This window comes from Polyodon spathula, chromosome 21 (assembly GCF_017654505.1).
Source record: "Polyodon spathula isolate WHYD16114869_AA chromosome 21, ASM1765450v1, whole genome shotgun sequence".
NCBI classification, from domain to species: Eukaryota; Metazoa; Chordata; class Actinopteri; order Acipenseriformes; family Polyodontidae; genus Polyodon; species Polyodon spathula.
In genome coordinates, this window is record NC_054554.1 from 23,645,945 (window position 1) to 23,658,131 (window position 12,187).

A 12,187-nucleotide genomic window follows, 5' to 3' on the forward strand; every position below is an offset into this window, starting at 1 on the left:
GAAGAAAATAAGGCTAATAGATGCATGAATATGCTGATATAGACATTTTTATTCCACGGTCCCCTAATGGGTTGTGTGAAATTGTTATATTGTAGTATTATACATGTACATTTGAAGGCTAAATGGTTTCCGAGCAGGTCTTTTGAGTGCATTATAGGCTACATACCGTATTACGAACAGGAACATTAAAAAACAAATTAGTCTAATTATGCCTGCTTCTCTTTCCTTAGAGTATGATCTGAATCCTTTTCTTAATTACGGTTGTGGGCCCTTCTACAAATAAAGAATGTTAAACACTTAAGGGGAGGGGACATTTAACTGGTCAAACAGTGATAGGTCAAAATTGCTCTTTGTGTACCAAGGTTGTGAAACTCAAACATCCAATACTGATTGTGAGTCTCTGGATTTCTGTCTGTATAAAAACAGGCAATATTTTGATTTGCTGCCATTTAGAGCAGTTAAATAAGGCTATCTAGCAGCTGAGACATATTGTTGCTGTTTTTAGAAGCAGAACGTATTCTTTCTGCATTTTTTAGGTTGCTTGTAAGCCACCATTATGGAGATTGTTGAGAAATGTTATACCACTTCATTTTAGCATCCAAATAGCACATAACATGCATTTCCATATGAACAACTACACATAGATGTATTTTTTATTCATGCTAAATTCATAAGGTGTGGCTCTGTTCATGGTAAATTAATGTTAAGTACCTGGAACATATTCAATCTAGTAAACCAGTTGCTTGATTGTTCTTCATATCTAATGGGGTATAGGGTGTAGGCCATGGCAGGAGCGAAATATTCTGTTTATCTCATTTTATCTTTTGTCAGCATCTGACACAAGTTAAGAGCTGTTTCAACTAAATCAGAATATAGAAATGCTAAAAGACGCTTAACAAGTGACAAACCTTTTGACTTTTTCAGTGTCTTTTAGTCAAAACATTTGTCATTTATAAAGTTAATTTCAGTAACCCTAAATTCAGCAGTATTGCGTATTTACTAGTTAAGGATGATAAATAAGAATATAGTTTTCAGAAAATGGTGCTTTTGTTTACAATTGGAACAATAAATCCATTAACAGCATTCTCATTATGTTTCAAAAGACTTACTAGTTTTTTTATTTTACCCCTTTTTTCTACCCGTTTTAACCTCACCGCTGCAAGCTGAGTTCAACCTCTTGGATGTTACCAAGCTGCCAAGTGTAACAGGCAGTGTTGTGTGATACACTGTCATTATGGATTCTGTCCCCTGTCAGATGACATGAGGTTCGAAGCTCTAAAAGCACGAATGCAGACAAGCCCAGTTCTTTTGCGTTGTGGTTAATACACTTCACTCCCAGCGTCTACCCTGTTACATTGGTGCAGTGACTTGGATCTCATAAATTAGCTGCAGCCAAAGGTGAAGATTATAGAGGGGAAGAGTGTAACAGGCAATATTTTGAGATATACCACCAACTCAGATTGTGTCCCCTCTCAGAGAGGTGAGATGAGATGACGTTAAAAGCTCTAAAATCACGAATGTAGACGAGCCTGGCTATTTAAATTATGGTTGAGATGCTCGCTTGTGGTATGCTGGGTCACTGGCTCATGCCCAGCCTCCAACCTGTTACACAAGCCTGGAATTATCAGAAGAGGTTGCTGAAGTGCATTGAGCTGAACTCCCAAGATGACTTTCCTCTCTAAGCCCAAAGGCCAATGCAGTGCTTCCATGAGCCATGCTTGTGTGACTCACCTTGAACTCCAATCAGCAGTGTTTTTATCAGGTGAGCCTCTGGGGACCTTTGTGTTTACATGACTTCTGAAATCCAAATCAGAAAACACACTGAATGAAAAATACAACAAAAATACATAAAACAACAGATTTATGGTTTTTTTTTTTTTTTTATTCTGTTTTGTTTTTCTTTCTTTTTTTCTGATTTTTTATGAATACCCAATTTATAGTTCCCAACCATCCTCCTAGGGCCCCTAAGATTAACTCTCAAAATCCTTATATTTACAATATTGTAATCACTGAAGCTCACTCCTCTACCCACTAGCAGCAGTGATTGCAAATTACAGGTTATGCATTAGATTAATTGTAAAAACTGCCTATTAGACAGAGCAGTTTATCTTGGGAGCCTGATTAACTAAACACACTCTCTGTCATTTATATTTATATTTTTTTACAGAACAATACACTTTTTTTTATCGGGTTTGTTTCTTTAATGTGTTTTTGGTAACACTTTTTAAATTGTCTCTAAGGACACTGTAACTGTTGCAAACGAATTACATTGTAAAAACACAACCACGTGTTTAATTTCAGTGTCATTACAAGGCATTACCAACCTTTTTTTTTTGTTGTTGTTGAACATGTTGTTGCATTGTAACTACATAACCATGTATGTAATTACAGGAGGCTGTGTGGACCAGTGGTTAAAGAAAAGGGCTTGTAACCAGGAGGTCTCTGGTTCAAATCCAGTCTCAAAGCTACTTACTTATTGTGTGACCCTGAGCAAATCACTTAACCTCTTTCTGCTCTCTTTTTTTTTTTCCGTAGGATGTAGTTGTAAGTAACTCTACAGCTGATGCATAGTTCACACACCCTAGTCTCTGTAGTAAAGACGTCTGCTAAATAAATAAATAATATTACAATGCAGTTACAGATGCTTTGTGCTACTGTGTCTTTTTAAAGTGGGTCACAATGGTGATTGCCCATGATATTGATTACTATATTTAGGAAATCATCATCCTTTTTATGCATTGTACAATACCTGATGCAGATCATAATGACTTCTTTTTGCATTGTTTGAGTGAACTTTAGATCTAAATTCAACAGCAGGTGGAGCATCCTGGATAAAAAATTAGTTAACCCTAAAATATCTTGGTACATAGTATTAAACTCCTTGTTTTCTAGTATAGCTCCATAGAGCTGCATTGCACACTCTTTCATCTTCTGGGAATCTGAGCCAGGGATTTAACCCCCAGAAGCCAATTAGAGCTTTTTATTCTTTGTTGATGGACTCATACACTAATGTCACTGCTGGTTAGCTGGGAATATGTAACCTTTTCAACAAAGTGTACAGACTGAATAAAATAGTATATTTTTAATAAATGAACAATGTTTGACACTATTCTGACATAAGTGCGTAAAGTAACATAATGAAGAAACAAATTACTTTCATGAATCAAATTCATGTGATCATTACCGTGGATTAACAGCCAGCAGAGGGTTCTATTTCCATGATATATCAAAATCAGGATGAAAAGGACTAAAATTTGAAAAATCGCAGTTGATGACCTTAGACCTCGGGGATAACATATTGAGCATGAGTGTGATAATGAACCTCACAGAAGTCCATTATCACTTAGTTTGGGCCCGTCGAGTATTTTCCTAACTTTAAATATGTTTTTTTCTGGTGTAGTGAGGGAATGCACAGTAGCTAAGCACAGAATCTGTTACTTTTTTGGACTGCAATTTTAAAGCAGAACTTACTGGCCACTATATCGGGACCTGTACCCTATACTGTGTTGGGCCACCATCTGCCATGAGATATTATAGAATGGTAGGTAGAGAATCGTGAAGATGAATTTGTTGTTCAAGTTCATCCCAAATATACCTAATTTGACTAAGAGATGGGTATTATGAAATGGAATTAGTTTAAATTGAAAATAAATAAATAAACCGTCACTATGGTAACAGTGCAGATTGCTGGAGAAGAAAGCAAAGTAGAAAGCACGAATTTCTAAATTTAGTCGAGTATCCGAGAAATGAAAGCAAAATGAAATAAATGGAATGCATTTTTTAAAATATAAAGTAATAGCGTTTAATAACAATGATTTGTTGTTAAGTGCAAAGTGCAGTGAAATCAGAGGTAAACGGTCCAAATTCTAAAATTTGAATTCTAAATGTTTACCTCCTTCTACTCTACATATAAAAACTATTTATCGCTTTAGTAAACTATGGCATTTGTTCAGCCTTACAAATGGGAACCAAAGTATACCAGGGTGTACTTTCCCCACAACAGGGCGATGCCAAATCTAGCCGGGTAGACCTTAATAAAGTGTCTAAATTCTTGCATAATTAAATTATTTTGTTCAAATGCGTTATTTAAAAAATCAAATACTGTGTACATAAAAAAAAAAAAAAAATAAGAAAAAAATGGGCTGCTGTGTAAAAGAGTATGGCTTCAAACAATTATATAAACTGAGGAATCAATATTTTTTCAAGTCTTCCATAAACGCGCAGAGATTTTTAAAAACCAAACAACCAAATTGTGTTCCTTTTCATTTGTTTACAGTGTCCCAAGAAAGATGAAAGTTGTGGTGTCAGCATCATTGAGCAATATTTCCATTCATTACTTGAGAAAGAGAGCCTTGCTGGATTAATAAAGAATTATAGGGCATTGGTTACTTGGAGCCCAAATGTGCTTCTAAGTCCAATGGAGGCACTTTCCCTTTAACATTAAGTGTATGGAAAACTACAAAGTAGTACGTAATTCAATATGTTAACATAACATTATTCTGCAGGTTTCGTTCAACTTTATGAAGCAAAATTTGTTAATTCTATAGGATGATGTAAAACCTTTGGCCATAGCTGTTGTGGCGTTTTCATTCTTGTGGCATACTTTGTGGTGACAACAAAAACACCCAAGCTTCAATATCCAGGGTTTGATTTTATAATTAGGTTTAGAAGCCTCAGGACTTTCATCCAGAAGGAAAGCAAAACAATGAAAAGGTAAATAAATCTGTGAGTTAGAGATTTAAAATAGCAATGCAGGCACTGTTTGTCGGTTTCTAATCACAATAAGACCATGATTAGGTAATTACATTGATGCTTGCCCTATGATTAGGGTTCTGTTGTTTAGAACAGTGTAAAAAGTTTTATTTCTCAAGCTGTAACTGTTTACTTTCCCATATGGAAAGAAAACACATTTAAAATTTCTGTTTGGGGTATGAATACAGTAAACAGTAGTACAAATATTTTTTTTGTTTTTCATGCCATGTCTGTACTGTATTTCTTTTGTCCAAATGTTTTTTTTAGGAATTAAAATAGTTATTTTTTTTAAATAAGTTACTGTCATACATATATTTAAATATTTCTATTCACCAGTAGTCATTTTTTGTGCCACTGTAAAACATAAGAGCATCCATAAAGGGTTAATGAATTACCCAGCAAGGAGCAGGATGTGAGCAGACATTCCATCAGGTAAAGCACGATATTGATTGATCGACCAAGTTCAGTTCAATATCAGCTTTACCACACGAGGAGGGCAGAAGCTGGAACACTAATTAACATGGTGAATTTCCAGTTTATCAGTTACCTGTTGGCAACTATATCTACAGTCATTAGCTACAACCTTTCAGTTTCCACTTCCCTTGTGTTGCTATCTGTCTATCAAAGGAAGCCTTTCTTTTTTCCAATACCCTGAAACACAGTAGTTTCTCTTGAGTTCATTTGTGAACTGCAGGGTGCCTTATCCCTCATTTGGAATGTCAATGATATGTTTGCATCCTCCAACTATAACCTATAATCATCCATTTTGTGTGCATAAATGCATACAGCTACATACAGCCTCATTTTGCAAAAAAAAAAGCAACTTGTGACATAATTTAGTCATATCAAAATCTAATTTAATTGCATTTGCATATCTGTTTTTGTGTAGTGTTTTTATTAATTAGTTTAAAATTCTCCATATTGTTTGTTCTTCCCATAGGAATGGGTATTTGAAGATCTATTTTCATTATTCTTCAAGGAAGGTATGATTAGCACAATTTTTCAATAAGGAAGAAGTAATTACTTTTGGAAAATTGAAAGTTCCATATTGATAAAATGAATGACTGTTGATTTATTAGTTCAGCTGTGATGTTCAATTATTTAGTTCTACATTTGCATAAAAACTATTTTGCTGAGTCTATCTAGCATAGATACAAGTTCTGACACCGCTGTCTGCATTCTCACTGAAATCTCTTTGTGATAGGCTCCATATTGGGGCCAATATTCCTATTATGCAGTAAACAAAAAAGTAGGCTTTCACTTTGGTTGTAGCCCTGCATATTTAATGTATTAAATGTCACCAACCGAGTCTCATACACAATCAATCTGCCAAGTTTACATTAAGATTTGTATGCACTGTTTAATCTATTTCCATATGTAAATGAGTCAGTTGCATTTTATTTGCATGTAATTATTTATATATTTTCTAATATTACTCTTGTATTTCAAAAGAGCAAAGCTTAATAATAATTTACACATCTAGATTAGGTTCAAAATAAATCCAAAAGGGCCAAGAGTTTTGCATCATCATATAAAGAATTCACTAAATTTGCTTCATGAAGTCAAATGAGACCTGCTGAATAATGTTATGTTAACATGCTGAATTACGTACCTCTTTGTAGTTTTCCATATACTTAACGAAAAACTGATCAATTGAAAAATGTCACATTTCAAAATCTAACAAATACTGTACTATTATTATGGCTTCCGGTACAAATATCATTTTGTAGTTTCTTTGATTACATGATGATTTTTTTGTCTCAATCCTAAAATTCTAGGTGATGCAAAACTTTTGGCTATAGCTGTACTTAAAAATAAATATAAAATAGCGCAATGGAAAATGAGTTGATTGGAAATAATCAGATTTTATAGGAAAAGCAGGGAATTTCATTTAACAAAACAGAGCTTTCCTTCACTTTGCAGACATTTTAAAGGGGATATACAGAAAATCTGAATTGCTGGCAAAACCCTACAATATACAGGAATATGTCATATAAGCCAGAGACCTGGTACACAGAGGTAGTCTTACAATAGGGTCTGGAATACCCTGGACATTATCTACTACTTTAAATGTTGAACTTTAGAATTCAAAGATAAAAACATTACAATACTTCATGAGAGGTTGCCTGTGGTTTGTATTAATGACATCTAATCAATTATTAATCTAGCATTTCCTCACTTGCCCTTGGTCCTGTTAGGCATGCTTCTTCTTTAGAGCGAACATACTGCACAGTATGGACATCTGCTGATAATAATACTAGAAAGTAGGATAGCTCAATAACTTACCCTGTACTACTTGCAGTTGTCTCATATTGTAGTTCTGTGATGGTTTAGTGTTAAAGCAGTATTTAATTATGCCAGTATTTAAAATTTACATTTAAAAGGTCAATGCATTAAGTCTCAGAGTTGTTGACCTTCTACCATGAACAACCAATACAAAAAACAAATTTATAAAAATGTATTTGTTGCTAAAACACAGATATCGCAGTCAATTTCCAATACAAATCAGCCTGCTACTTAAAGTTTAATTTGCAAGCCCAAGGGAGCCCGCTTCTCCTTAGCAACCAGTATAGTTTGGAGAATCAGTTATGCATTCTATATGTTTTACTTCACTGTAATTTGTGGTCCCTGTGGGTGGCATTTGAAAGTATTCGTCACACTGAATGGAGTCAGTTAAAATAAATCCATTGTGTTAGAAATGAAATAACACAGTGACGTAAAAGTAAATGGGCCAGCCAGGTATCTTTGGATGTCCTTGAACTGAGGAATGCTGTTGTTAGTTTCTCTAGAGGCATAGCACTGGGCTAATACACATCCATGCAATGTGTACAGTTGAAATTAACAGAACACTTAATTGTTAGAGTTCAAAAACACATTACTGTTGAGTATATGGGCTTTAGGCTGTGGCAACTAATATTTGAATACAGTAGCAAAATTTGCTGTACATTCTTCATATACCTATCGTATGATTGACTTTCCAAAGGTGTTCTAACTAAAGCTGTATAAACATTTTCTAAACTAAAAGGTTTTCTTTTGGTTTTGGATATGTAACAGGGTGGAGACTGGCCACGAACCGGTGACCACACACACACCGACAGCAAGCACATTAACTATTATGCAATAGAACTGGGCTTATCGGTATTCATGGTTATAGAGATTTTAACCTCATCTCATGTCACTAACAGAGAACAGAATCCGCATCACACAACACTGCCCATTACACAAATTTTGCTTTCACTTTTTCCAACCACAGTAGTTAATTCCTCGCAGCCTTACATTTGTGGTTTGTGCAGTAACAACATATGTGCTAACAAAGGGGCTGCTCTTCACTTCAGGAGAGTACATACATTTGATGTTGAATAAAGATGTTAAATCAGTTTGGCTAATTAATACAGTTCAGTAATTTTCAGCTGCGAATTTCTAAGGGAAAACCATCTTCCTTTTAAGTTAAAGATAACAGTAAAATATTGATAGTCAATGGAACATATATTATTGCTTTAAAAAGGAATTTGTCCACTGATTTTACATGTTTAGATAGTTAAAGGCAAAGCAATTTTCAGTTTTTACTACACTAAGTGTAAGAGTGTTCACGGTCTTAACACTGAAATGCATGTCAAACCGTTAATCATACAGAACTTAAGAACACACCTGTCCTTGAATTAACATTTCAACTTACTTGATACTAGTTGGTAACATTTAACTAATACTGATAATCCATGTGCAAAGTGTATCTGAAATCTACATTATCTTAGTTGGGAAATGCTCTGTTTGCTCAATTACTGAGGTGAAACAGGTGTTTAATGTTAAGAATGGCAATATTTTTTGATAACACAGGATTGTTAAGCTTCCCTTTGTTTAACAGTTAATATACACTTTCTTTAGAATTTTTCATGCACTTCCACACAATGTAAATACAATTCTAGGAATTGTTATTAGAATCTGACTTTAATGACCCCATATTGGGTAGTACTTTAGTTTAGAGATCCATTATATGTGGATATTTGATTTGTGCTTCACAAATCCAATACTTCTCTGAAATACTTGTAACAGTGTTAAATGTAACAATTGATGCATTGACATATCATAATATTAAGACACTGTAATATGTCATTTTACTCATCAGGAATATGGGTCATCATCTTCCTCTACTGCTTCTGCTGATCATGTGTAAAAGCCTGGAGGCTTGGAATTGCACAGTAAGCTGTAACTGCACAGACTACACCAGCTCCTGCTGTGGACCTCAGAAAACTCAACATCTCCCAGTAATTGGACATCAAAATGCCACTGAATTAGTTTTGGATTCCTGTGGAAGCTTTCCCATGGATAATAACACCCTGCAGAACTTCAGCTCGCTGAAGGAACTGACAGTTAAGAGAACCAGCCTCCTTTACCTTGACTCTCATGCATTCCACGGCCTTCCCATGTTGCAAACTTTAAACCTAACAGAAGTCAACTTGAGTAATGCAGCTATGCATCAAAACGCCTTTGCCGGCCTGCCGATAAGAAGATTGTTCCTTGCGAACAACCGACTTGATCAGATCCAACGTGGGATGTTTGCTGGTCTGATGAATCTGGAGCATCTTGACCTTTCCGGCAATGGCCTCAGGTCGATTGAGGAAAATGCATTTGCGAATTTAGTGAGCCTTCGCTTCCTCAACCTGAACAGCAACCACTTTGTCACAATTACGCCTTACTGGTTTGGCGTAATGTTCAGGAATAACTCCTTTCCTGTGGTGAGTCTCATTGGAAACACATTGACCTGTGAGTGCAAGTACAGAGGAATAGCCCTACCTGAATACCTGTGGTTCAGCAGATCAGTGATTTTAACCAACTCCTTATGTATGGTGAAGCCTGCTGTTAAAGAATGCAGCCCACCCCAGGTTGAAGAGGTCTATAAAGAGGTGACTGTGAGGGATCTGCAGCCTCTAACTCTATCTTGCCCACTCAGTGGGTTCCCTCGCCCAAGGGTCAGTTGGATACTTCCCAGTGGATTACAATTATTTAACAAATCATTTCCTCCATTTTATAATGAGGATGGAACATTGCATGTACAATTAGTGCAATCCAAGTTTGCTGGACTTTACGCTTGCATAGGTACAAATGTGGAAGGGACAGCTGTTAGCTTGTTTAAAATTGTGGTGTCACCCACTCCCAAGCCAACCTTCATCACCAGCCAGCCTGTCACCTTTCCTACTCCTCAGACCCCTACAATCAACAGGAGTCTGTGGGTATTGCTGTGGACAGCAATAGTCTTTATATGCATCATTTGTTTTATCATTCTGTTTTGCATCTTAAGAGTCGCCTGCAGGTACCTAAAGCAGCGCCTCCGCAATGATGTTTCCTTCAACAGGTTTGTTGATACCCCAAATATCCTAACTCTTCCAGAGAACCCCCAGCCCATCCCTCACATAGAGGAGAGACATGGCCATGTGCATTGGTCAAGGGAGAACGGCGATGGTACCGTCCCAAGAGTGGCCGAGCACTCTGATGGAAGCTACCCACGCCATCAACAGACTGTTACAGAACTTGAAGGAAGAACTCAGTTATAACCTGGTGTAGTTTTGGACAAAATGCACATCTAGGTTTTGCTTCCCATACTCTTTTAATAGTGTGGCAATATGGACAGAAAACAGCCTTTAAATAAAAAATATAGTACTAAAATTAGGCAAATGTTTAGACATTTGAGTTCTTTCAGATTCACATTTATTTAACTATCTAATAGGTATAATTACATACAATTTAAATACATATTGAATTATTGTAAGTATAGTGTAAAATATATTTCAATATATGTATGTAATTTATATAAATCTAATGATTCGATGTATGTGTTTATAAATAAAGATTACATTGCATTGCAAATGTGCCGGATTTAATTTTAATTGCTTTTGTAATGTTTCCTTTACTATCTTATACTGTTTGCAACTGTTCATGGTGGTTATACATGCTGCTGTTCCATTTTTAAAAAAAGCAATTCAAATGATATTTTAGGTTACTTTCTCTTTGTTTATAAAATGTATATATATCAACACCTGTTTTATTTAATGTGACAATAAAACAGTTTTTGTTTGATACACTGTCTTTGAAAATCAATTCAGTTATTTTTAATTGATGCTGTACTGTGCTACACAGTCTGGTTGGTTATTTAGGTGCGGAAAAACACACAGAGCAGGTCACAGCCACGCATGAACGCACAACCCGACACAATTCTTCTGCTCATTGGCATTCAAGTCTTACTCTGTTCTTTTATGCAGCTCAAATGGGACCGCTGAGACTATAAGTATATGTCAATGGATCCTAACCTCTGATTTTCTACAGTTGTGCAATCTTTTGTTATAAACCATCCACCACCCAGAGAGCTAAATTTGCACTAGAAGGGCTGTAGTTACTTTTCAAGAGTGTATATGCTACAGTATTTTAAAACTACTTTGCCAGACTACTTTATTAGGACCTGTACCTAATATCCAGTTGGATCACCGTCTACCCAAGGGGTGGGGCAAAGTTAGTCCTTCCACTCCTGGTCTTTGTTCCAGTCCTGTTCTAACTTGTTTAACTGAACCAATTAAACCGCCATCCAGGACCGTGATTGGACACCCTTGGTCTACCCTGATCACAGCGTTGACACAGTGTGGTTCCACAAGGTCCTGGAAGGTGTTTTGAGGGATAAAAAGCAATTTGGTCATTAATAGTATGCAAAGAATTTGTAGCAGGCAACCACACAAGGAATTTGTTCGTCCTTCCACGGTAATTAAAAAGGTTGTGAACATTTAATCCTGAAACCTGCTTTATAAACCAACCAACAATACAACAATTAAGGCATCAAAGTCACTACCAACATTAAGGTCACCATTTGCATTCCCAACATACCAAGCATCTTTTAAATTAACTCTCTTATGAGACTATCACGGTGTAAACTACCAACCTTTTGGGTAGTTTATGTATATATATATATATATATATATATATATATATATATATATATATATATATATATATATATATATATATTTCAAACTAAATGATTTAATCTTGTATGAATTAATCTTGTTACACAAGATGTTAACCATAATTGCATGGTTAACAATGGTATGTGTTCAATAAATAGGCTAAACTACAAACTTAAATAGTGAAAATCCTATGATTAATTTGTTACAGGAACTAAGCTTTAGTCATAAGTCCTACCCCCTATTTTGTTGTTCTCTTGACTGGCATTTATAGAGAGGTTTCACTAGGAAAACCTGAGGCCTTGTTACTCTGGATATAAATTCTGTTACAAGAGTGAGTTACCTTTCTAGGTGAAATTGTAGCAGTATAAAAACTTTCAGCTATTATTTTAATTAAAATCATCAAACAATATTACTATCCAATCTGCTAGGATTTTTTTATACACTTGTTTAAACTTTTATGTTTTTGTTTATTTATTTATTTATTCTCT

General features: G+C 35.4%; 1 protein-coding gene across 1 annotated transcript; it reads left to right on the plus strand.

The window, feature by feature from the left end:
- Window positions 1-8,879: 8,879 nt before the first annotated feature.
- LOC121296246 (leucine-rich repeat and fibronectin type III domain-containing protein 1-like protein) lies at window positions 8,880-10,301 on the plus strand. The gene has a single exon (XM_041221587.1). The coding sequence runs from the start codon at window positions 8,880-8,882 to the stop codon at window positions 10,299-10,301; it is 1,422 nt and encodes a 473-aa protein (XP_041077521.1).
- The last annotated feature ends 1,886 nt before the right edge of the window (window positions 10,302-12,187 follow it).

Bases quoted from the DNA above. Each gene is read 5' to 3' on its own strand.
- LOC121296246 (XM_041221587.1), top strand. From the start codon at position 8,880: ATGGGTCATCATCTTCCTCTACTGCTTCTGCTGATCATGTGTAAAAGC.